General features: G+C 40.6%; 2 protein-coding genes and 1 long non-coding RNA gene across 13 annotated transcripts; 2 read left to right on the top strand and 1 right to left on the bottom strand.

Moving 5' to 3' along the window:
- Positions 1-258: 258 nt before the first annotated feature.
- Positions 259-9,622, top strand: tmem38a (transmembrane protein 38A). Its single transcript, XM_076088177.1, has 6 exons — positions 259-504; positions 5,276-5,432; positions 6,396-6,580; positions 7,757-7,844; positions 8,305-8,422; positions 8,698-9,622. The coding sequence occupies exons 1-6, from the start codon at positions 381-383 to the stop codon at positions 8,899-8,901; spliced, it is 876 nt and encodes a 291-aa protein (XP_075944292.1). The 5' UTR covers positions 259-380; the 3' UTR covers positions 8,902-9,622.
- LOC142946714 (uncharacterized) lies at positions 3,117-26,411 on the bottom strand. 11 transcript variants are annotated; one of them, XR_012953129.1, is made up of 7 exons: positions 20,918-26,411; positions 16,966-20,592; positions 16,570-16,634; positions 15,783-15,924; positions 13,878-14,064; positions 8,259-12,375; positions 3,117-8,141 (listed from the first exon to the last, which is right to left on the bottom strand). It is a non-coding gene; the product is annotated as an uncharacterized LOC142946714 (long non-coding RNA). The 11 variants fall into 11 exon arrangements; XR_012953126.1 differs by adding an exon at positions 15,143-15,223 and having other exon boundaries at positions 15,783-20,592; XR_012953130.1 differs by having other exon boundaries at positions 8,259-8,958; positions 11,249-12,375; positions 15,783-20,592.
- On the top strand, positions 11,290-21,000 carry comp (cartilage oligomeric matrix protein). Its single transcript, XM_076088176.1, has 19 exons — positions 11,290-11,356; positions 12,683-12,756; positions 13,239-13,290; positions 13,637-13,785; positions 13,949-14,086; positions 14,457-14,534; positions 15,809-15,961; positions 16,540-16,644; positions 16,952-17,059; positions 17,150-17,309; positions 17,597-17,715; positions 18,608-18,660; positions 18,773-18,966; positions 19,054-19,232; positions 19,338-19,386; positions 19,678-19,874; positions 20,037-20,209; positions 20,461-20,600; positions 20,942-21,000. Exons 1-19 carry the CDS (start codon positions 11,290-11,292, stop codon positions 20,998-21,000), a joined length of 2,247 nt encoding a protein of 748 aa, XP_075944291.1.
- Positions 26,412-26,429: the final 18 nt, after the last annotated feature.

Raw genomic sequence — 26,429 nt, 5'->3', positions numbered from 1 at the left:
GTGTTTCCAGGCTACAATACAAACCTCCAATCGCGTTGTTACTCAGTGAAATAATGCTTATGTCGACGATGAACACCAAAGGACACGTTTTTTTTCCTCATTTCAAGCTGCTGACATCGACCTCACGTCGTCTAAAAAGCGGAGCAGCTGGCACGGACCGCATATCACGATGATGCCGAGGCTGTGGAGATGAGTGGTATTAATAGGAGGGCTTGAGTGTCACAGGCTTTCCACTGTCGAAGGGGGTTTGGTGGAGAGTCGGTGGTCCAGGTTTGGGGGTGTTTCACGATCCAGACTGCGCAGTTGGAATAATAATTTGAAGGAAGGAGACGAACAAAAACATTAAAAACAGGAGGGTCACTAGTTATCAGAGAGGCAACATGGAAGTCCTGGCAGTTCTAAATTTGGGCGAATATGCCCACATTTTCTCTAAAATGGGAATGTTTCCCGTGTTTGATCTCGCTTATTACATCGTGTCCATCCTCTACCTCAAGTATGAGCCAGGTCAGTGTGTTTTACACTTTTCTGTTGTTGTTGTTTTAAAACATTACGGGTTTTCTTTAGCAAGTATGCTATAGACTAATCAGACCTGTGCCTATAAGCACTCATTAATTTACAAAGTTAATATCTAGAATAATATACTTACTAGCATGGGAGTTAACACTTAAACTGTTCTAAGTTATTTCTGATATTTGTGTAGTAAATAGAATGTGCGTGTAATACTAGGTTGACTTTCTTTGTTATAACCATACATTGCTGTAATATCCCTATAGGGACTTTCTGTTGCTGTTATCTCCATAGTACCCAGTCCTTAACAAGAAGGACCTGTTACATAAACTCCAGCAGGAGCTCTTACAGCTCTGCTTGCTTGTTGTGAGGGAATGTCTGTTGCTGCAGCAGCCTGACCTAATTTACACACTGGAGTGGATTAAACCACTCAGCTTTGGGTAAAGCCCGATATTTTCGAAGATGTAACTTCTTTGAGCAACAGAGCCTGAAGGAGCATGAAACCTGAGAGAAAGGCCTGTGCATACCAGAGACTTAGGCAATAAATAGAAGATCCTGAAATAGACAGTGTCAGTGGGCCTCTGAAGCTCCTCTGCTCTGCACACTTTTAATCTGCAGTAAGTTGGGTACGGATGTTAAACATGAAATAAGCTGTTGAGCTAGCAGCCCAGCATGACCTTACTGCTCCTTGGAGTGTGTAGCCTTTAAAAATACTAATTTTCCTGGCTCTTAAGAAAAGGCTCACTCCGACATAAAAGTTCAGTCATTGTCGGCCCATTTTGATCTCAGTTGAACCTTCAGTGAAGATGGTGGGAGCATAAACACATCTTAACCTGAACTAAATAACATCTAAATAACATGATGTTTGTGATTCCAGCCTATCCACAATATATCTACATCTTTCTGTTTGGTGGTTCGGGTTAATCGTAAGAATGATTTAAACAGAGTGGAATATGAATGAATCTTGTCTTTGAAAGGAAAAATTCCATTAATTAACTTAATCTAGTTTGCAGTGTCACTGTAAAAAGGGAAATCTTAACTGTAGGCCTTCTGTGTCTCTGGAGGGAGCTGCATGACGTCTGGTAAACTCCCTCAAGTGGTGTCTTTTAGGTAAATGTTGATCGAGTCTGAAGACTACAAGTTTGAAAATGAAAAACAGTCTGGTTGTGTGGAGTTAGAAAGAAATGAGCCTACATACCTCTGTTGTCTGCTCCTCGTCTCTGCTCGAGGCTAGCAGCTCAAAGCTACATTAAACGCTACTAGCAGAACACACCTGACTACCAGACCAAACTTCTGGAGGTTGAGCTGTATTTTAATGTAGGCGCCAGGTTTTGATAAAGGAGCAGAATGCGTGTAAAAAAAAAGATCCTTTTTATAAACTGTCCATCATGAGTCCCACAAGGTTAAAGGAGTGCAATGCTAAATCAGTGGAGTACTTAACAATCACAACTGCATGAACGTAGTTATTACTGTCTCTAAAGTTTCAATGGTGTCAGAAACAGATGTGAAACTATCCAATACCTCACATCTCTCATAGTAGGAGAGCTAAAGGGGACTGGCTAACTTTACTTTCAACACATTTGTTGCATTGTGTATTAAATGAAAAGAAAAAGAGGTGAGAAACACTGAGATAGTGCTTGTTTTTAATTCAAACAATCAGCATTTGTGTGTTTTAGAGTTTAAAACCCATCACTTCATCAGAGCTCATGCTAATTGTAGCACGTTGCTACTAAAGCTGACTTTGTGAGTGTAACCGTATACCTTTATCTTCCTATCTCATTTTACAGTCAAATATGTCAAGCTGCCAACATTTGCAAGACCATTCCCGACATGTGTCTGAGTGGAGAGTCCCAGTTCATGTTAGAGGAGCACATGAATGAGTTTTGGGTGTCAACAACTGTGTGTGTGTGTGTGTGTGCTTGGGGTGGTAGTGGTGTTGGTGGGGGGGTCAAAGGTTAAGACAGGCCTGACAGTTGCAAGGCAGGAGAAGCAGTTGAGCAGAATATATTTTTAGGGCAGCATTTCTCAGGATCAGATTGCTTTCAAACTGAGCACCAGTTTCACCAGGACACCCTCACCCACCTGTTGTTGGAGATTTGTGCAGTAAAGCAGCCGCGCTTCTCTTCTCATCTCCTTTTACTGAACGTCTTTAACGGTGTTGTAACGCCGTAAAGTCTTTACCCTAATGGTAACATATAGTCCTTAAATCATATCTACCTTTGCATATAAATATACAATATTTGTGTAGTTTGTCCTTAGTGCTCATGTTTCATACATTATAGGAGTGAAAGTTTGCCTTTTGCTGCGTCATTTTTACTATCCCACTAACTTTAATATTTCACTGTTTTACTCAATAAAAAAATGATTTGAAAGCTATAATCCTTTTTTTTAGATTAAGATTCGTTATCTTAATAGTTTGTTTTGTTTCCCCAGTGAGAGTTAATTGTAACACAGCACCAAGCATTAATATTGTTGCTATTGTTAGCTGCCATTTATCATACCTTGCATACTCATTGAGAAAAGTGGTCAAACTGTTGACTGGAGCTATAATTGAAGGGTTTTGATATGTAGTTGTAATGGATACCTGCCAGACAATCAGGCACAAAGGATTGTAAAGTCAAGTCAATTTTATTTAAGTGGCTTTACAATCTGTACAGCATTCGACACCCTCTGTCCTTAGATTCCATCCGTAGATTCGGATAAGGAAAAAACAAAAACAAAAAAATCTTAAACAGGGTAAAAATTTGAAGAAACGTCAAGAAGACGAACAGACATACAAATAGACCAGCATAATGAAATGACAGAGTAGACAATAAACAATCAGGATGACAAAATTATAGATGGGTTATGAAAATATATAAAAAAATGGATCCGGGAGGACGTCAAGCAGCTTCCAGCTGTCTCCAAAGAGAACCTGATCCACTCGACCTCCTCTATCTGGAATGAGGCACGGACAGCCAGCAGAGACAGACAGAGAGAGAGACAGAGAGAGAGAGAGACAGAGACAGAGACAGAGACAGAGAGAGAGAGGGGGGGGGGGGGGTCGGCTGATGGTCCAGCACAGAGAAGCCTGTGTGAAAAGAGACGACAAAGAGGAGAAAACGGGGAGAGGGAGGGACAGAGAGGGACAGAGAGGCAACTTGGATCCGCATGTGCTCTTGGAACAACAAAAAAACAGAGTTATATAGAATAGCAGTTATATATATAGCAGTTCTTCTCAGAAAGTTTACAGTATTCTTCTCATACTAAATAGATTCATCGAGACTGACTCTGACCCACCGGGACAGTTACAGTGAACTCAATCATAGATTCCTCTTTGACAAAAACAGCCATCTGTCACCCTTTAAGTTTTCCTATCACAACATCTGACAGTCGAGGCCTTTAAATTCAAACTTAAAACTCATCTTTTCTCCTTAACTTTCAGTCAGTTGCTTATTCTTGGATTACTTCAGGCATGGTACCGGTTACCATTAAGTGAGAGAAATAGGCTTCTTAAGAACACACATGCAGTTTTTATACACAGTGTAGTAGAAAACGTCCAGTTTTGATTTACGCCATTCGCGTTCCAATCTCCTGAAGGCCGGTATAAACGTCATTATCATATAATATAATATATATACAAAACGAATGGTCATATATAAAGCATACAATCGGTTTAATACATTATAAAGAGCTGTCTGTTCTGCTCGAGTCTGTATACGTTAAAGACTCCGTCATCTTTTCAGTTGGTAAACTATCAACTCATAACTGACTGTAGAACTCCTGAGTCAATATTTATGATGAAGAGGTGGATTATCTGGTTGACTGGGCGTGGACAAAGATACAGCTCATAGACTCACGAGGGATCCACTGATAATGGCTTTTGAAGGTCATCGCCAACAGCTTTGCTCTGAAGGAAGTAACAGAAAGTCTTTAAAATGATGATGACATGTATGATGCTTTTCAATCAGACCCTTTTGGTTTTCTCCAAACAGAACAAAGACAACCACAGAATGTTGTTTTGGTCCGAGTCTCTAAAACAGGATTCAGGCCATCAGAATATAGCAGGTCATCAATAAGGAGGCTGTAATGATTATTTTTGTTTTATATTCGACTTTTTAATTGATACATTTAGAAAACATGATGAAATTAAAGGAGCATTTTGTAAAAATTGTTTAAAAATAAAGCATTATATTTACAAATTAAAAACTTTCATTTTCATTACTTTTAAATCCTAATTAAGGAGAAATACATAGGTCTCATTATAGAGGTTTTTTTATGGCATGCTTTGCTGTCTGCAAGTCCTTTTCTTAAATTGTTTCATTATAAAATCATACACTATGTTTGAAACATTTCACCCTTCTTGATAGTTTTTCTATTCCTTCTTCATCTGTTTGAATTATTTACCTGTAATGAATCATTTGATAGTCCTACACTGTTTTGTAAGCAAATAAATTGATTATCATTAATGACTGATAAGCTCAATGGTGACACAAAAATGTGCAATGAAGATTGGATTAATCAGTATTTCATGGTATTTTCCGGTAGCTGTAGTCGTTTAGGAACCTCCAAACCATCGGTGTGACATCTGATATTTAGTAAAAGCCAAAAATATCTTAAGCTTCACACACATAAAACTCTGAGTGTATAAGGCTCCACCACTTTCACCAACACCCCTGACCTAACTCACTCTCTCACATTGAGAATCCCTCTCAGCCCTCGCTGTGATACTTTCCTTCACTGCTGTGCATTAGGGGCGGTCCCTGACAGCTCCTGCTCTGTGTTGCAGGCTCGGTGGAGGTTTCTCGCAGGAGTCCCGTGGCCTCCTGGCTCTGTGCTATGCTCTACTGCTTTGGTAGTTACATCCTAGCAGACGTCATGCTTGGAAGCAGCCCCCTCGACTATTTCCAATACAACAGCCACATCCTGCTGGCTTCGGCTGTCTGGTGAGAAGGTCTTCAGAACGACGTTACCCTTCACGGGAGATGCTGCTTTATGTGGATGCTTTTTATCACACTTATAAGACTGTATATGTGATAAAATGATCCCCTAGACACAGTTTGGAGGCCATTCCCATTATCCTTCTTTTCCTGCTTTTAACAGAGAAAGACACTTTTAAGAAATCTTTATAGAATCAGTTCAGCCATATCACAAATAATGATTTACCCCACACATCCCCAACTTCATCTGCAGACTGTTTTGTTTTCATGTTTTAGATATCATAATAGGGGCTTGGGATTTACTTTGCAGGGCTCAAAGCAATGACTCTTAAAAACTCATATCTGCAACATAAGAAACAAAGTTCCTCAGGATATCTACTGACCACAGACACAGTTTGTTTGTATAGCACACTTTAACGGAGCAGTGTTTAGGATTTAGTGGCATCTAGCTGTGAAGTTGCAGATTGCAATCAACCAAATACACCTCTGCTCAAACTATCGACTGAGAGCATAAACTCATGTTTACAATGTTTAAATCAAGTAAGAAGTAGAGTTATTTTCTCATAGACTTCTATACAATCACACTTCTTTTTTGCAGCCAGAGGAGTCGCCCCCTGATGGCTATTATAGAAAGAATGCAGGTTTAATGCACTTCAGCATTGGCTTCACTTTTCAGACCCGGAGGTTGACGCCTAACTACAGCCAGTGTTTGGTTTTGTCTGTTCTGGGCTGTAGAAACACGGCGGTGCAACATAGCAGACTCAAGGCTCATTCATAACAAATGAAAACACAACAATTCTTAGTTTACGATGATTAAACACTGATGAAAACATATTTATGAACATTATATTCCATTTCTGCGAATAGATCTAACTAAATCCTACACACTGCTGCTTTAATACTCATATTATTACATTTTGTACCATCTCCTCCCCTCACTAATATCTTGTTCTTCACCATCTTTCTCAGGTACCTCATCTTTTACTGCCCACTGAACCTCTTCTATAAATGCGTGGCTTTCCTGCCCGTCAAGCTGGTGTTGGTCGCCTTGAAGGAAGTCGTCCGCGCCCGAAAGATCGCAGCTGGTGTTCACCACGCCCACCACGCCTACCACCATGGCTTCTTCATCATGGTCATCGTTGGATACGTCAAAGGTCAGTGTCTTGAGTTGTGTTTATACTGTATGACAGGGCAGGTGGTGTTACGAACTTGGCAATGTATCATGCAGTATTACAGTTTCAGATTAGCAATACGGTTGTGGCACAAAATATCATATTTAAAATGGGTTTTTGAATTTTCCGAACAACCAGAATTAGTTGTGTTACTCCAACACTGAATGAGAGATGACGAACAGATTCATTATGATTACATACAACATGAGTATCAACGTTTTGGGGACATTTAGCGACTTTATTCTGTAGTCTGTAAAAAAAAAAAAAAAGCCTTTTTGTGCAAATATTGGCAGCTTTACCTTCAAGAAGATCGGCCTGCAACTAATGATTACTTATCATCTACCGACTATTTTCTCAATGAGTCGATTAATCGTTTGGTCTGTAAAATGTCAAATAAATTGTGAAACATTATCATCTAAAGCCCGAGGTGATGACACCATACACAGATATTTAGTTCACTATCACAAAAGACCAAATAAAACCAGCAAATCTGGCTGAAATTCGGGAGTGTTTGGCATTTTTGCAAAAAAATTACTTTGATGATGGATGATCAAAATTGTTGCGAGTTATTATTTGTCCGTCGTTTCACTAATTGATGAATTGATTAATCGTTTCAACTTAAGAAGATAGTCTTGAATGCTGCACGGTGAGCCTTCAGTTCACTCTGTGTTGAGTGACAGCTGCACTCAGTGAGCCGCCCCATTTAAACATGAATGAACGTCACATGTTCATGCGCACATGTGACGTTCATGTTTAAGTGTGACAGATCGCTAAGTTTTAAAATGTTAGTTTTAAAGTTACAGTCAGTAAGTGAGTTTGACAAAAAATGCCTACATGAACATTATTTATGTCTGAAGCAAGACATGCTCTAAAATTAAAATGTCTGTATAATGTACCTCTGATGTCTGTGCTGCACACTTAAACCACATGTTTCTTGTACTTTTTCATTGTGAAACTATCCAATAGCAGAGAAATGTCCAAAGAAATATCAGATATAAAGGGTTGTCCTGGTCTGGTCTCTACAATAATGAGGCCCTGCAGGCGTCCATGTTGAAAATGGGGGAGGAAAGCTGAAGCCAGATAAGAGCAGTCAAACGAAACACAGACTTTTTTGTCCTCATTTTTTTTTTTTTTCACTGTCTATTTTGGTCTTCACAGGGTCTGGGGTGGCTCTCATTTCCAATTTTGAGCAGCTGCTGCGCGGTGTGTGGAGGCCCGACACCAACGAGATCCTCAACATGTCATTGTAAGTCTGAGTCTCCTGCTGCTGATAGACTCATCTCTGGCTCCTCGAGCATGAGGTGTGTCCAAAGATACATCAGAGGCGAAACTAGGACTTAAAAGTTAAGTTAAGTTAAGTTAAAGTGACTACACGAAACACTGTCAGCCTTTAGGAGAAACACAGCAGGTTTGTTGAAATCACCAAGTGTAGAATTCGATAATTGTTTGACTCTGGTGCCCCCCAGTGGAAGCATCAAAAAGTCACTTTGACAGACTGTGATGAACCTGGTTTACACACTGCCAGAAGAAAAGCTCTCATCTCCTAAAAGAATGCAAAATGAATCATATTATTGTAGGTTGTCACACTTTGTGTCATAAATAACTATGCTGGTCTAAAGAATAAGTTTACTTTAGTCCATAGATATCATTTTTTACTTACTAAATGGATGTTTTAGTGACAGTTTGTTTTCCTCTCGTCTCTGCAGCCCGACCAAAGCCAGTCTGTACGGAGCCATCCTCTTCACCCTGCAGGAGGCTCACTGGCTGCCAGTGTCCAAGAGCACCCTCATCCTCGTCTTCACCCTCTTCATGGCCACAAGCAAGGTAAGATCAGCCTAACATTTTAGATTCTGTTTTGAATAGTAGACGATCACACACGTCTTTGTCTCTGGAACAAAGAGAATCTCTCATTAGACCCTCCCTGCCTTGTAAACATCTACATTTTACAATGTGAGTTGTTAGTTGAGATAAACCAGAGGATGTTATCCAACAGTCTTCACAGGCAGAGTGGTACTCCTTGTGATGAATAAACTGATCTTGTAAAATCAGTTATCCCCAAATCGGGCTAATCTCCTCTATCTGACACCATCTTCCTTCAGGTGGTGATGACCGCCCGACACTCTCACGGCTCCCCCTTCGCTCTCATTGAGTCCTGGGTTTGCCATCTGCTGTTCGGCTCCCCTCTGGGTGGATCTGAGGAAGACCACCATCATCCCCCCGCTGCCGTTCCATCTTCACCTCTCAAAACCAAGGAGGAGCTGAGCGAAGGTGCCCGCAAGAGGAAGGCCAAGAAAGCCGAGTAGGACGCCGAGCTGAAAACTGCATCATGGCCTCCACATCATGGAACCTCCCATTCCTTTCTAGGGAAAGGGGCAGTTTGATGTTCAACCAAATGAGACCCTTTCTATTAGAGCAAAATGGTGCTTTCTGCATTTTACACAGAACGAGGACTCTGTAAATATCACGGCAAATGTTTCACACGTCAACCGAACCTGGACATTTTAAAACCTATTTATTTATGTGTCTGTGAACATCTGCATCTCTGCTCAACACTGTGTGGTGATCCACGTCTAGCAGCTGCGTGGTCGTTTTAGGATGGCCTCTGTTCAACACATCAGTAGCTGTGTTTCCGGATGTTTGTGATTTTCTTTAAGTCCAACAAACCTTATTTCAGTTCAGAAAGAAACAGAAAATACAAATTAATCTGACTCTCAATCAGAAATTCAAATGTGAGTAAAGCGTCATGTGAAAGAACATTGCTGCTTTTTACATTGAGATGACAACAACTTCCCGTCTTCGAATAAAATCAAGAGAAACATTGCGTCTCAGTGTTTTTTTTAAAGTTTTGGTGACTTTTAGTTTTCTATAAAGGATGCTTAAACACATATTTACCTTTAAGTAACTTCAGTGAAAATGTTCAGTGCTTTGGTTTACATGGCCACTGTGCTCAAACGGTGGTTAAAGCTGATAACATCATCCCTACACTCGGCGTTTGCGTGCAAAGAGTAGAACCCGTTCTCTGGTTCCCCCTCAGGTAAACACACCGTTACCTCTGTCAGCACTGTTAGCTGCAACCCGCCATGTTGAGAGGTGTTGAGAGGCAATTAAACTTGCTCTGAATTTCGAGTTAGTTAAGCGCCATCAACGCTTTTCAGAGACAATTAAAACATTCTGACTTAATTCAGATTAAAATGGCTTGGTGAGAAGCAAAGTGTGAAGCTCTTGTTCTGAGCTGTAAAGCAGCCATCAGCTGGCGCCTCCTAGCTGGGTTATACAACTCTCACTCTGGAGCTCTCCTAAAAGTATTTTGGCGCCAACACCAGTTTCTTAAATTTAGGAGTATTTATTGTATTGCACTTATTCTTAGCTGTAAAAATTGCCAAAACTCCACCATTTAAGACGTGTTTAAGACCTACAATTGGCAGTCGGGAGAATGTTTGTTTTCTCTGTTTGAGACTTTAGGAGGTGACAGGAAAGGTCTGAGGTTGACCTGAGAAACCTGGAGCCCCCCCCGTCGCATTAACAAACTCTTGTGCAATAAAGCATCACTAATGAACTTTGCAGGAGGTTGTTACACACAACCTTTGACATTAACATTCCTCACAGCAGCAGAGACGATCGGGGAGGTAAAAGATCTGTTTGCTGCATTTTCAGGTTACGTTTGTTGCACTGTTGGAGCGTCAGTCCAAAGGTTTACTCTATCCTCTACTTTGTTTGCTGTATTAAGTACGACATGGAACTTTATTGATGAGAAAACTGGATCGTTTCTGTAGAAGATGCACACGAGAGACTGAAATAATGCTCAGAATTAAGAGTTCAAATTGAACTGCTCTCAATTTAAAAGTATTGAGAGAGTTGTTTCACTTCACATTAAAGGGATGCAGTTTGGGTTTAGTACATGTGGCAGCAATACAGCACAACTCAAACTATTTTAAATTGTAGCGGGTATCCCAAAGATGTCAAATTTGTCAGGCTGAATTTCTTTGGGACCTGGTTCTAAAATTATGCAAATTACAGAGAAAGAAATTATTTTTGATTAAAATGAGCAGCTGATAAAACGTTGCGTCTTGGATTTGACTGTAAACATTATATAGCGTTGAGTTGGAATAAGATGATAAAGAATATGAGTCTGTCAGACAGTGAGGAATAAGATGACTTAAACACCCTTGAAGCATCAAAAAGTGGAAAGAAGGGAAAACTATATGTTAAGGGATTTTAATTCATCTATTATTGAACCAAGTGGGATTCAAATCATCTAATGACTTCTCGCTCCCACAAAGATTTTGTTTAAAGACGAGAAGAAAGATGTCATGAATGTGTAATTTCTTCCTCTTTGGAACAAAACATCCAGGTCTCCAGCATGACGGAAAGAAATGAGCTGCTGAGTTTGTTTTTCCAGCGGAGGCTCCAGAGTGAGACATCCCTGCTCCTTTGGGCAAGGCAGTGAGCGGGCCAGGACAGAGAGAGAGGAGGAGGTGGTGAGAACTTATCAAAGTGATCTGGGACAAATACTCCAAAACCTTCACTGCAAAGAATGTAACCAACATCTGCTGATCCCATTACTGACACACACATGAAAATAGACTGCTGGGTCCAGGTTTGCAGGAGGAGCACTCAGTCTAAAGGCAGACGAGAGAGAAGAAGCTGTACCTGAACTGTCTGTGTCAGCATCTGTGAACACAGACTAAACCATGCTGTGGTTTCTGGTGCTGAACTGTGCGCTCTGCATGGGAGGACACACTGTAGCAGGACAAAGAGGTGAGAAAAATTATTTATATTTTGTAGTCATTTTTTGGCTTGGGCTGTGCATGTGGGAAACAATAAAGTGAAATTTAATTGATCTTTTTGGGGAATTAGAGGTTTGGGAGAGAAGCACTGATGAATGTGGCTTTCCCCACAATCATTGTTGAATCCAATATGGTCAAGAATTTGTGAAAATGGAGAAAGTGGAAAAGCAAAACGTTTAAAAAGGATGAGAACTGAAACGAAGGTTTGAAACGTCCATTAATTAGGATTAATTTTTGTTGCTTATTTAAATTTCCTCATTATGTAAATACACTTCTGACTTGTGGAGGATTCATAAAAGCTCAGAGGAGTTTGAGTTCCATATGCAAAGCCTTTCTGATTACACATCTGCACTTGCACAGGATAAGGAAAAACAATTACTGACAGCTTTCTGTCGTAGAAGAAAAAGACTCATTTACGTTTCTATGAGCAGCGAGAGTGATCTATCTCCAGCATCTTGTCTCTCTGCTGTGGAATCCATTCCGTAAACAGAGCTGCTACTAATGGGAATAACACATTTCCTGTGCTTGACGCTCAGGAGGTCTCGTACGGCTCCTCTGGGGGAAGCGGTGGTGGTGGTGGTGTGTGTGTGTGTTTGTGTGTGTGTGTGTGGGGGGGGGTGATGGCGTCTTTGAGTCAATTAGTACAAGCAGCATCTTCAGGATGTGGACACACCTGAGCATCCCATCCTGTTTTGAGATAAGATTAATGAATCTGTCTTCCAGGGAAGCTTGAAACATTTATCTTCCAGAAATCTTGTATCATTCCATATCTGGAAAATCAATTTTGCAGCTGCAATCAAAACATCTCTGACTCCAGTGAATGCGTGGGAGGTGGATACAAGCTGCGGTGGCTGAGGAACGTCAGGTATTAGACTTTGATATTCAACAGGCAGTGTGTCATGTCGTACAGGAGGACACACATGTCCATATCTTCTCCCCTGTGAGCTTCTGGTCCCTGATGTTCAGCCAACAGGAAGATCGACGAGGAGACTGAAAAAAAACAACTTTATATCTGTTATTTGTAAGATTACTCATCAGCATCAATCAGAAAAGCCAACAAAACTTAAGTATTAGGTTTCGTTTGTGAAGTGCAGAGACAAAGATGATTCTTACATGAATGGCAAAGAATAAATAAAAGTGTCTTCAGCATGTTGTGGATTAAAAATTCAAACTGCCTCAGAGTCTGCTGCATGTGTGAGGACCCGTACACTGGGAGGGTAAATCAGCTGCTTATAATACATTTGGTTGTGTAAAGTGTATCTTGAAAAAGCTGAAATGATTTTCTTTTTCTTTTTAGATGGAGAAATCATCAGTCAGATTAAAATGACAAACCTGGCCCTGGCTGAGATTAAAGAGCTTCTGAAACAACAAGTAAAACAGTTTTAACGTTTAGACAGCAAGCATGAAGTTAATACGTATCTGTTCATCATGCTGATGATCTACATTGTGATTAGTTAAACGTCTGTGCGCACACACACAGGGCTGCTTGTTGGATCATGTGTACTTCTGTTTTCACCATCGAAATAAATTAGGAGTAGAACAGAGATCCCCACTCAAATTGATTTAGCAGGATGGTCAGAGCGGCGGCCATTTTTATGAGACTAAAAAAGATGAAAGTTAAAACCGATGCATTTAAAATATGAAGAGATAAAACTGGATTCTATTCTAACGCCTTTGTATTTACACTGGTGTACCAGACGCCTCTATTTCTAAATAATATAATAAAATATATAAAAGTATAAAGTCAAAATAAAATATATAAAAGTATAATTTGTATGTATAATAAAAACTGGACATTTGATTCGATTCAGACTCGAGGTATCACACTAACATTTTATTGATTGTTTTTCCAGATAAAAGAGATGGTGTTTCTGAAGAACACAGTGATGGAGTGTGAAGCCTGCGGTGAGTTGACTGCTTTCCGTACACGATTGTCGACACAGATTCTTTATTTTAACATTCAATGTTTTTCCAACACGTTCTCAACTGAATTTGTAGCTTTGGTTGTCGTTCAGATGATACAAAAGCTGATGATGACAACTAATGTTTGCACCGTTCAACACGGTTTGAATAATGGCTGATTTTTTCAAAAACTCTTCTCTTATAGTTTTTCAGACTTTCAGACGTGTACAAGAAGAATATTGAGAAACAACGAAACAATATTAATATATGTTGATGGGAGTTTCATGCAGAGCTAATAAACTGCAGAATCTGGACGAACAAATTGGATATAAAGCTTCTCTCTCCTCAGGGATGGGAGGAATGCGGCCTCGTCCCTCCTGCGTGCCCAACCCCTGCCACCCGGGGGTGAAGTGTAAGGAGACACCTCAGGGTATAAAGTGCGGGCCCTGTCCTGACGGCATGGAGGGCAACGGCACCCACTGCACTGACGTGGACGAGGTACGCAGAGATGTCATATGAGAGGTCACATAATGCAATACATTGCTATAATGACGCAACATGAATACAGATAACATGTAACTTCAAAATACCTCAACAAAACTTTAGGACACACGAAGATTTGGGTTCTCGATGCGTGTTTCTGTGTCTTTGTTGTCGACAGTGTACTGTGATGCCGTGTCACATGGGCGTGCGTTGCATTAACACCTTCCCGGGTTTCCGCTGTGGTACCTGTCCTGCAGGATACACCGGCCCTCAGGTCCAGGGCGTCGGCCTCGCCTACGCCACCGCCAACAAACAGGTCAGCAGCGAACACACAAACACACACTGTTCAGACCCTCTACAGGCGACTACTACAACAAAAGAGGAAAACAAAGGAAGAAATGCTCGTGAATTACTTGGGAACACATATCTGTGATGAAGTTTGTCACCATGTTCCACCACTTTCTTTAGCTAAAGCTGGTCAGTGAACCTTGAGTTTTGTGTATTTTATCACAGATCGTAAATTAGTTTTTTAAGTTGTGGTAGTTATAGTGGCACTAGTATATAGTGGACTGTCTTCACTCTGCTGCACTTCAGGTTTTTTTTTTTTCTGCCTCTTATTCAAGTCTTAATGTGGAAGCCCATTGAAGTTACCTCATGTTCTTCACGTCTGTTTTTGTCCTATCAAGGTGTGCAAAGATATAAATGAGTGTGAAGGCCTCAACAATGGAGGCTGTGTGGACAACTCCGTCTGTATGAACACCCCTGTGAGTATAAACACTATAATCAAACACTGACTGTCACAAAGAGGAAAATCCGCTGCTAGTAAAAACCCTGCAGCCTGAACAACCGTTAAGTTAATATCACTTCAGCACACGTTGAGTTTTAGATTTCTGCAGGTTCATACTACACATCATGTTCAAGTGCTACCTGACGGACCCCATCATTTCAGACATGCGGTGCTCGTTAAAGCTACAGTTGGTAACTTTAATAGATAAAACTTGTTGTCATATTTGCCTAAATTGTTACTATATCCTGACAGTAGTCCATGATACAGATAATCTGTGGAAAAATCAGGTTCTTCTGCTCCTTTTAGTGCTCCTAATGATTTCAGATAACATTCAGATAAACAACCAATCAGAGTCGAGGACACACAGCTGTCAATCACTGCTCGGAAAGTTTATGAACTCCAATCAAGCTGTCAAACTCAACCGAGTCTCACTCTCAACTCGTTAAACACCGACAGTTGGTCAGTGTCCCTCGGAGTCTGATACCGATGCATGGAGGTCCCCTTTAGAGTCTGTATGAGACACACCGAGCTTTCAACTAAATCCAATGTAAACCCACCCATTGTTAGACGGTCAGAGAAACCTACGTAGTATAAAGTGTGAGATGAGAGGTGGGAAGGGAGGTGGATGGGTCAAACAGATCTCAACCACGCTCTTTTCCTTACTTCCTGTGAAGACAGAAGTTAATTTTGAAAAGACACTATGCATGCAACGAGTGGAATCTGACAGGCCGTCCCTGACACGTCCAAAACTGACGCTAGTGGGGTAGCCTACCTGGAGCATCATAGTGTGAAGCTTAGGGCCACTGACCAAGCGTCGGTATTTGACGAGTTGGGAGTGAGAATGTCAGAAATATATTTTAGTGTACTGTTTAGCCTTAGAATTACAAAAAATGCGACACAGTGGGAGGTGCTTGGTTTTGGCTCAACTGATGTCACACTGTGTGTTGTCAATTTTGAGGAAATGTATTATAAACAGAGACACATTATCGACTCATATTATCCACCTATGCCGCTCTCATGTTTTGAAAATGAACAGGCTTTAAAAAAAACGTGTTTTTGTTTTGTTTTTTAAACTGAAATATAATATATTTTAACTGAAAATGTCTTGCGTCACTTCAGCGTCAGTATAGTAAGTCAAGAAGGTGCGTAGTTCCTCCTTCCCACTGCTCAGTGCAGTCTTTGGAGGTTCTATCACAACGATGTTAATGTAGGAACGTAGACTTACGCTCTGAGTCCTCTGTGTGTCCACAGGGCTCGTTCAGGTGCGGATCCTGTAAGACGGGCTACGTTGGGGATCAGTGGCGGGGCTGTAAGCCGCAGAGAGCCTGTGGGAACGGCCAACCAAACCCCTGCCACGCCAGCGCTGACTGCATCGTCCATCGAGAGGGCAAAATCGAGTGTCAGGTGAATAAATCAAACTTTCAGCTTCTTGTTCATGTCTCTCTGAGCAAAGAGCTTCACACGGAAGCAGCCCCAAGTAGAAGTGAGGGATTTCTTTGTTTTATGATTTTAAACTCTGACGATCTTCATTATCTACTTAATTCATTTTTTTTAATGTGCTTAATTCTCTCAATAGAAACTTATTACAATTGAAGTTGATTTGGGAAGCAAAACAGCATTAAAAAAGTTCTTCTTTATCATAATAAATCATATCTATCTTTTTGTAAGAGCACTCTGTCTTTGACCCCCCCCCCCCCCACATCTTCACTTCATTGCTTGTGTAAAATATAGCAAATTATACTTAATTTACTGCCACACGTTCTTCTAAATTAGACAGTCAAGAAGTGCTTTAGAAGTGGCAGAGTTTGTAAAGCTGCTGAACATAAGATGATTTCTAACCCAACTCTTTGAATTTGTGCGCGATATTGTAAAATCAAAAGTCTGTTTTAGCACTTAAGATCCACTGGTACTGTATGCAGTGCGTACGCCGGGGCCAATGAAAACAGACTGTGCGGTACATGAAACATTATCTGTCCCAACAGTGTGGAGTCGGATGGGCTGGCAACGGCTACCTCTGCGGGGCTGACATTGACATCGATGGTTTCCCCGATGAGAGGCTGGCCTGTCCTGAGATGAACTGCAACAAGGTGAGTGTCCATGATGACAAGCGACCACAATTTAGCCATCAGCAAAGAATGAAGATGTTTGTAGCTTATATAAAGTTAATTTCAGTTTACAGGAACTAACTGAAGTCTCTTTTAATTTGTTTTAACCGCTTTAGAACCAAAAAAGTTTGACCATAAGGACCATAAGTTTTAGCAGTTCTTGAATTGAAGCATGTTCTCCATGGTGGGAGAAACTGATCTATAACACTGTATATCAAAGACTGGTTATTGACTTTATTGGATCTGATTTTAATCTACTTTAATAGAGTGTTTTTTTTTTTCTTTTCAGGATAATTGTCTCACTGTTCCCAACTCTGGTCAAGACGATGCCGACGGTGATGGAATCGGAGACGCCTGTGATGAGGATGCAGATGGGGATGGGATCCTCAACATACAGGTAATGCAGAAAAGACAGTGATGGGATATAAAAGAAATTATTTAAAAGACATAAAAATGAATGAAAAGCCTGTGTTCATCTGTGTTACAGGATAACTGTGTGCTGGTGCCGAACGTGGACCAGAGGAACATTGATGAGGACGACTTTGGCGACGCCTGCGACAACTGCCGCGCCGTCAAAAACAACGACCAAAAAGACACAGATGTGGACAAATTCGGTGATGAATGTGATGACGACATTGATGGGGATGGTTCGTATTCTACATATTTTTACACACTCCCACGTCAATGTGGATTTGTTCTTACATTAAGTATCGATGTTTTGAGTTATGAACGGTACATTTAAAGCTGTAATTCATTGTACCAATATTTGTTCATACTAATATAAGAGAGGCCTATAATGTGAGTTAGGATTGTACAGTTCTTTGACGCATACACAGCTAAATAAGGCTATATGCAGAAAAACAGAACAAACAGAGTGGGCAAGGAAGAACTATGAAGTAATTTGAACTTTAACTGGTTCCCACTTTAATCTCAGGAATCCCAAATTACCTGGATAACTGCAAAAGGGTTCCCAACGCTGACCAGAAAGATCGAGACGGAGACAAAGTGGGAGACGCCTGCGACAGCTGTCCTTACGTTCCAAACCCTGACCAGGTCACAAATCTCTTTTTCGTGTGAAAATGTCGCCTTTAAATCAAGACAATATATCCGAGTCTGATGAGTCAGTCTTCTGGCAGAACAGAGAAAAATGAATACGGCACAAATAGGATATTCCAAGTGAAGTGGGAAGTTGTGCAACTCCAGATTTTTACTTTAGATTTGCAACTGACTTCACCTTTTCAAACTGACGGCACGTCGGGCCGGCTATGTCGATTGTCGTGTGAGCAGAAGCCTCGCCGTTCGCACCAGAAGCACATTTTTTCTCGCCGGTCAACAAGTGATTTTGCTCCTCTGCTCTTTACTTCAAAGCTATAATCTCTCCGTCTGTCTGTCTGCTTGTGTCTTTGTGTCTGCTCGTCACGTTTAGACCCAACTGACAAATATATGGAATTAGTACGTCATTTAAAAATCACAATCACAGGTTGCAGTGATACCACTATTTATAATAAGTATTAAGGAGGGATTTTGATCATGTGGGAGGGGAATCGGGGCAACAGCGGGGAGAGAGGGGAGGAAAGTCAAACGCGTGGGATGCATATTTGTATCATTTATCAAATTGAGATAATTTATATCATATAATATATCACTTATATCGCTTATAGTGGGTTATCAGTGTGTTTTCTTGCCAGATTTGCTTGCGGCACACAGAGAAAATAGAACACATGCCGAAAATATCGGTGAAGATCGCAAGACATTCATGAAGTACCCCATTGCTCATAATAATTAAATTAATTTAGAATTTCGAAAGATAGAGTTTTAATCACTAAGAACACTGACCGATGACATCGGGACAAAAACCTTGAAAAACAACTTAACAGCCGCAAAAAAATCTTGTTTTGACTTTGTTCTGTTTCCCACTAACAATAATTAATTTAATCTTTCTCAGACGGATGTGGACAACGACTTGATTGGCGACCCCTGTGACACCAACAAAGACAGGTACTGTGTGACCTCATCATTCACATCACATGTATTTATTCTGAATTATTGATGCAACTCGTGCGCTGAAGACCAAAGTCTGCATGTGCCAGTAAAAGTCTCTCATGTCCAGTGATGGCGACGGTCACCAAGACTCCCGGGACAACTGTCCAGCCGTCATCAACAGCTCCCAGCTGGACACCGACAAGGACGGCATAGGAGACGAGTGCGACGATGACGACGACAATGACGGCATCCCCGACTTGCTTCCACCTGGTCCTGATAACTGCCGTCTGATCCCCAACCCTCTGCAGGAGGACTCTAATGGTGGGTAATGCCCCAGACTACATCTAGTACATAACAATTAAAGAAAAGGTTTGGCTCTTGAGACAGTCTTCATATTTATCTTCTCAGGTGATGGTGTGGGAAACATATGCGAGAAGGATTTCGACAACGACACTATCATCGACACCATCGACGTTTGTCCAGAAAACGCTGAAGTCACCCTCACCGACTTCAGGGAGTACCAGACCGTCGTTTTAGATCCGGAGGGAGACGCACAGATCGACCCCAACTGGGTGGTGCTGAACCAGGTTAAATGTTTCTTCCCGTGTTGTTTGTGTACATTTAGGGTCTCAGAATCCTAAACATCTTGATCTGATTGAAGTTCTCTTAAATCCACTCTTTTGTTTGTGTAGGGAAGAGAGGTTGTCCAGACCATGAACAGTGATCCTGGGTTGGCTGTCGGTAAGACCATTATATTTAGAGGAACAGCTCGACCTTTTGGGAAATTGGCATTGGCTCTCTTGACGAGAGTTAGCTGAGAAGATCAATACCATTAATTTAGGGGAGTCGTGTGCACATCCCTGTACCTAAAGCTCAGTGGGATAAGTAGTGGATACAAACTAAAGCAATACAAATTGCAATTAAAAGATAACTTGGATCACAGCTCCCTTTAATTATATTAGCGACGTTTCAAACTGCAGGGGAATAAGTGTATTCCTGAAAATGTCTGATGATGTACAATGTCTCCACCAGGATACACAGCTTTCAGCGGTGTGGATTTTGAAGGGACGTTTCATGTGAACACGGTAACGGACGACGACTACGCAGGATTCATCTTCGGGTACCAAGACAGCTCCAGTTTCTACGTGGTGATGTGGAAGCAGGTGGAACAGATCTACTGGCAGGCAAACCCGTTCAGAGCCGTGGCAGAACCAGGCATCCAGCTGAAGGTATAGTCGACCGTTCCACGTTAATAAGATGTTTCTAAATGGATTTTGGTCCAGAATGCAAAGTGTTCCTGAATAGTTTTACAGACTCTCACAAGGGTTGACATGCCATGCTACCTGAGGACGTGAAAGATCAGACTTCTTGTCACTTGTGGTTTTGAAAAGGCTGTGAAGTCAAACACGGGTCCAGGTGAAAACCTGAGGAACGCCCTGTGGCACACCGGCGACACCAGTGACCAGGTCAAACTCCTGTGGAAAGACGCTCGCAATGTTGGCTGGAAGGACAAGACTTCCTACCGCTGGTTCCTTCAACACCGACCCGCCGACGGCTACATCAGGTACTGACTGAATTAAAGGAATACCCCCACAGCCAGATGAGATTTTGTCATTTTCATATCCGTGGATTGAGTTTTACGTCCTCATTAGCCTAGCTTAGCTCAAAGACTGGACGGTGGGAGAAACTGCTACCAAAAGAGAATAAAGAAACTTTCCAGCTGCTTCTAAATTGTCTCGGTTTCTAATAAACCTACAAATCATAAGCCAGTTTGTTGCTGTGTGATGTTGTTACCTTCTCTCTGACGGTGTGCAGAGTTCGTTTCTACGAGGGTCCCAAGATGGTGGCGGACACAGGCGTCATTATAGACGCCACAATGAGAGGAGGTCGACTGGGAGTCTTCTGCTTCTCCCAGGAGAACATCATCTGGGCCAACCTGCGTTATCGCTGCAACGGTGAGAGACGTTTCCAATTGTGAAATCAGGAGATTTAAATGAGCATTGATAATGTGTTTTTAAGACTTAAGGGACATCACCTTTAGTTATCGATGAAGTTATAAACAAAAAGCATTCCTGTACATTTTACCCACCTGTGTTCCACAAAAAATCTAAAGAGCATTCTGATAAATTTGGGTGTGTGGACACTGCTGAAAATAGCCAAATGCAAAATAGAGATACGAACGCAGCCACAAATGTCGAAAGTTATTTTCCTGCTACATGTCGAGTATTTTGCCCTTCGGCTGCTTAAACTGTGAACAAAATAGAGATTTCACCTCATGTGGTGTCTCTCTCTCCAGACACTCTCCCCGAGGACTTTGACAGCTACAGAGCCCAGCAGGTCCGGCTGGCGATCTGATGACAACAAACGAGCCAGAGGGAATTCTGGGAAACCCTTTCCAAAGCACAACTGGGATCAGAAATAAAATCATCCCTTTGCAAACATTTATATAAAAAGAAACGGCAGTAAAAACTCAAAGAGGAGCGGTAACATAACACGTGTTGTTTCAATTATAAAGCTGTTACCAAAACGTACAGACATTTCAGTCATAAATCATTTTGAGACAAAATATTGTCCACTGTATATTCAAATTTCAATTTATACTTTTGAAGAAAGATCTATTGCAAAGATTTAACTGTCACTAATAATAAATGTGGATTTTGGTAAATGTGAGGCATTTTGATTAAGTTATCATTGTGTGACCATTTATTGCGCAGCTGATTGTGCATATTTAAAATGACTGATTCTAGTCTTTAATCGATTATAATAGAATAAAAGCTTTAATTATATAGTATAAGCTATATTATACTTAGCTCATTAGCTTTAATGTGAGAGGTATTTTTAAATATGTCAGATGAATCAAGTGTGGAATTTCTAAATGTGTCAATTATCTTAAATATTTTCATCATTTAAATTAAATAAATTATAAATGTAACATCAATGTTTAAGCACGATCATATAATTGCTCTACTGCAAAAAAAGCTCAAACGTTTGATTTTAAGTAACAGACGTGACTTTTCTTCAAACTCGACAGCTTTTAGTGGAAATCAACATTCTGAACATTTCAACAAGCATGCATATATCCAAAATAATCTTTTAAATTTTGCATTTGGAAATACAGATTACAAAATAGAAACGATGGCAAAGACAATATACAACAGGATCGAAACACCATGCGTGTCCACAGCAAACACGCTGCGATGTTGTAAAATGACATCGGACAGTTTAATCAGCATGTTCTGCAAATCAAGACTATGTGCAGAGAAGAATTTGTCTTCCACATTCAATTTAATTGACATTTTTCTTTCATCTTATAAACAAATGGTCACATAAGGAGAATCACATGGCAACAAATAGATAACTACAGATCTTTTACTACAACTTACAGGACAACAGTGATATGCTATTCTCACTATAAGCTTTAAGTGCAACTTAAACTGTGTTTTTCCAGAGACAGTTGAGTCATTTTGAAAACCCCGTGTTATTAAAGGGACATTTTATTCAGAACCTAACACCCTCTGGGAACAAGCAGCAAGACTTTCCTTTCATCCTGGGACCGAGGATACACCTTTAAACACAGGACCTCCTGTTTGAGCGTTACTCATCTGCTTCTTCACTTTGGAACACCGTTATATAGCTTCACTGCTTTCTAACACAACGTAAACATAAGCTGTGCTAACAAGTAATGCAAGTCAACGGCGTGTCTCAGGCTGAAACAAGCAGATGAGTCAAAACTAAGTAGTGTAGAATAGACACGTTGAGCTGATTTGTTCTTCTCATCGGTTTGGAAAATGGACTTCCAGCTTTCGTTAGCTAGCCTGAAAGGTTTCGCTCTTTGTTTTTAGTCTTTAGCCTCAGACGCAGCAAAAGTTTGTGAAATTAGCCAAAAGTCCCAAAATGCAAACATTCTCAATATGTTAGAAGAAAATGTTTTCCTACCAGGAAAGGATCAGGCAAAGACTAACTCTGCCGGACAAAGTTGACTTTCTACACAACATAACCATTTCCTAACTTTAATCAAAAGGTGTATTAGCTGCCTGACTTGAACTAAAATGTTTAGCTGTTAGCTAACCTAATTAGCAAACCTGTGACAAATGAAATAAGACATCTAATGCCTTCGTCAAACTATTTGTTGTGTATCAAAAGTAAAATATGTGCAACTCTTCTCCAGTACAGCGCGCTTCATCTACTAAATGTTTTGCCGGTAGGCGTTTCATGCAGCTGGAAACGAGTTGACATATTTTGATGTAATCGCATTCTTCATGTGCAAAAACATTTGACCTGCACTTGAGAGCTGCAGCTAATTTCACAAAGTGAGACCGTGTTGCAGCACCGTACAGTACTCTTATGTATGTGTAGTCAAAGTCACGATACAGTCTGCTTCACTCGAGCATTATTGAGGCTGCAACTACCTTCCATCTATCGTCACTGTAAGAACCGTGACTCGCCAAAACTGCAATTTTTCATACGGGGGGAAAATATGACCAACAAAGATACATTCGGAGTGCCGTTCCTTTACATCACGAGAACGTAAGCTGCACTGGAGTAAGCCCTTTCTAGTTTTGCATCCCCTAAGATCCTCACAGATAAAAAAACAAAAAAAACAAGACAAGCCAAAATATAGTTTACAAAAGGAAAATAGAGAATTCATCTTTTTTGACATGAAAATATCTCCAGAGCATACATCTGGAGTGAAACAGTCAGCATTCACATCGGGCAGAGCAGACACTGCTCAAAAACCAGGAAGTCTCAAATAAAGTCTGAAGCAACTAGTGGACTAAACATTGCACAAAAACAGAAAGTAACAAATAACAGTATTACACTTTACACAGTCCAAAACCTGACATGATAGGCAACAACAACAATCATATGTGATGTCTTTAAACACTCGGCATAGCTAGATCAAACTCCTGCACGTTACATGGGATAATAACCAGCTCAATGTGTCTATCATGTCATGCAGTTGACTGCGTAACGCACAAGCTGCAGAAGTCCCAAGTATGCGAACAATCAGTGCACATGCCCGATCTGCAACCTCCTCGAGACAAAACCTGCTTCCATTTTCTCAAGAAAGCCAAAAGGGTTGTGCTGACGGGACAGGAAGGGGCTGGATCGACTATAGCAGAATCTACGGTTTACACTTGTATGCAGTGAGATGCTACAGCAGGAAGAGAGAGAGAGAGAGAGAGAGAGAGAGAGAGAGAGAGAGAGAGAGAGACTGACTGAGTGAATCCTCAGAGGAGAAGAGGGGGCGACTGAAGAGCAGACAAGAACGAGTCTGGTCCGACTGTGACGGGACCAAAAACTCCAAACTTCATTTGGCGAACAGGCTTAAACTAGGACACTGCTACAGACAATACATTCTCTTCTCATTCTTGAAGTAGCATTAGACAGAGATGGCGGTCACAGAGTCACTTAACCATCGCACAGGAGAAACTCATACATGCATCCCTTTAGACTATGTGATAGTGTTACGTTACACAAATCAAACCTGCGGAGCTATAGAAGGCCTTCATTTAGAGGTTTTGACTGTCAGTTTAGTCATGCACTTTGTTGCAGCTATAGCGTATATGTACAAGGTCAGTGAGAAGGGCTAGTACTCAGCAGGATGACGAGAGGTGGCGGGAATGCCCAAATCAATGGCAATACTGGGGATGCAGTGAAGTTTGGGCTCAAACACACATTTTGTTTTAGGAATAACACCGTTGGAAACTTTCAGTGACTTAAAGGAAAAATCCAACAAATAAAAACAGCTTCTGGGAAAGTTGTGGTGCATTTCTGGGGCTTTTTTTTAGTGGTTTATTTGTCTTCCTCCTTTGGGTGACAGGCCCATAAACAAACGCCCGGATGTTTGCAGTGACCGCAGTGAAATGTTTCATTGATCTCAAAACGTCAGAAGTGAGTCAAGGTTTCGCATCAGAGAGGGTTTCTTTCTACAGATGCAATTTTGCACAGATGTTCAACAGTGACACAGTAAGAGTTGTGTTCAGGTGGACAGGAAGCCCGGGAGAATGTTGGAAATGACCAACTGAAGAAGTAGCGGTTCACAAAAAAAGAAAACATGTTCCAAGTAGAGCTGGATTTATGTTTCTTGTTACTCTGGCATATAAACAAATGTATAGTTCAGCGTACGATTTCACTCGTTGATTGTCATAGCACCACTGCACCGCTCAATGTACTCAAACTCATCCAGTTCATATTATTTTTCTTTCATTTTCTAACACAGACTTAATCTTAAATTGCAAATGTGTCCACTAGCTGAGAAGGAGAGGATAACTGAGCTGAGCCTTCATCATTTAGTCGGAGGAATCATTTTTCGTTGATTATGGAAAAGAGTAACGAGCCACCAAAGTCCTGACAGGAATAATAAATCATACAAAATTAGAACAGACTCTCGGGGCTGTAACATTAAAGAGGAGAATGCAGGGCCTTCTTTCAAATTACTCAAAGCACTTCACCATTAATGATCTTTACTCAGCAACATGTAGGAGAAACCGGCCTGAGCTGAACATTAACACATCTTTCTTTGTCTCAGTAGCTCTGATGTGTTGTGTTTCTTTGCCGCCATTACCATTTCAGAAAACTAAATCCAGCTCTACTCCCGGAACGTGTCAAAAACAATAAAACATCCGAGGTGGATTTTTCTTTTACGGGTTTTTTTTTTTTGTCTAACTCGTTTGCATAGGAATCACAAATCTGTTGAAGGCAAACAGAACCTTTGATGGAGGAGCACAGCAGACAAACACGTTGAAACATATTGTTCAACTGTAGAGGCGTACAGAAAAACCAAACGTGATTCCTTTTCGGGAGAGAGGAGGGGATGAGTAAATGAGTAGCACATCTGTACATGAACATTACAATATACCAAACATGATCCCACAGTGAGACACACACCTCTCAGGGAAACTCTGACAAAAGGCCAAGGCAGATTGAAATTTGACACAATTTGTTCAACACATTTTGGCAAAGGAGTTTGCGTCACGGATGTAGTCAGAGATGACACCAATATGTACATTTTCAGATGACATTTGTGTAAACATTTCTCGGTAAACAATGTTAGACTCTACCATATCCTCTTATCGTTTATGTGACAGTTGTTTATAACACTGAATTGGAGTTGAGTTCACTAAATAAAAAAAACACCCTGTTATTCATAACCTCTGAAATAGTTTCCATCATATGAAAACATTCGGTTACATTTCCAACAATCAATCATTAAAATCCCTATACTTAGTACTTTTGTTGTTGACAACCTATGTGACAAAAGTCATTAGCGTTTTTGTTAGAGCTTCCCTGTCAAGGAGCAAAAAGCCTCCCCATAATTGCACTCCTTCTCAAACGCTTTAAACCCATCCTTCGATTTTTTTTTTTTGTCGTTTTTTTTGCCCCACTTTAAAAAAAAAAACATCAACAATTTGGCTATAAACTGTACCGATACAAAATACAGTACATTGATTTGTCAAACCTTACGCAACATAACCACAGATACCACTGACCAAAAGTTTAGTTCCTCCCAAATACAAGAAAATGTTACAATAAGTTACGAAAATACGTTGTCACATTAGACACTTAAGTAGAACAGTAAAATACTCATGTAAGGCAAAATCAGGTGATTTCACAGTGACGACTTAAAAAGATTTAAGATTTTAGTGTTTAAAAACAGACGGCTTCCTTCACTGAAAAGAAGTTCAGTCTGGAGATATATATATATATATATATATATATATATATATATATATATATATATATATATATATATATATATAGATATATATATATATATATAT

This window comes from Anarhichas minor, unplaced genomic scaffold (assembly GCF_050575085.1).
Source record: "Anarhichas minor isolate MPS153535 unplaced genomic scaffold, ASM5057508v1 ptg000010l, whole genome shotgun sequence".
In the NCBI taxonomy this organism is placed as follows: Eukaryota; Metazoa; Chordata; class Actinopteri; order Perciformes; family Anarhichadidae; genus Anarhichas; species Anarhichas minor.
The sequence above is the reverse complement of the archived record's forward strand: the minus strand, read 5'-3'. Positions and strand labels throughout refer to the sequence as shown.

Coding starts and splice junctions, on each gene's coding strand:
- comp (XM_076088176.1), top strand. CDS start 11,290: ATGCTGTGGTTTCTGGTGCTGAACTGTGCGCTCTGCATGGGAGGACAC. Junction 14,535..15,808: donor CCGTCTGTATGAACACCCCT/GTGAGTATAAAC, acceptor GTGTGTCCACAG/GGCTCGTTCAGGTGCGGATC. Junction 19,233..19,337: donor ACTGGGTGGTGCTGAACCAG/GTTAAATGTTTC, acceptor TTGTTTGTGTAG/GGAAGAGAGGTTGTCCAGAC.
- tmem38a (XM_076088177.1), top strand. CDS start 381: ATGGAAGTCCTGGCAGTTCTAAATTTGGGCGAATATGCCCACATTTTC. Junction 505..5,275: donor CTACCTCAAGTATGAGCCAG/GTCAGTGTGTTT, acceptor TCTGTGTTGCAG/GCTCGGTGGAGGTTTCTCGC. Junction 6,581..7,756: donor CATCGTTGGATACGTCAAAG/GTCAGTGTCTTG, acceptor TGGTCTTCACAG/GGTCTGGGGTGGCTCTCATT.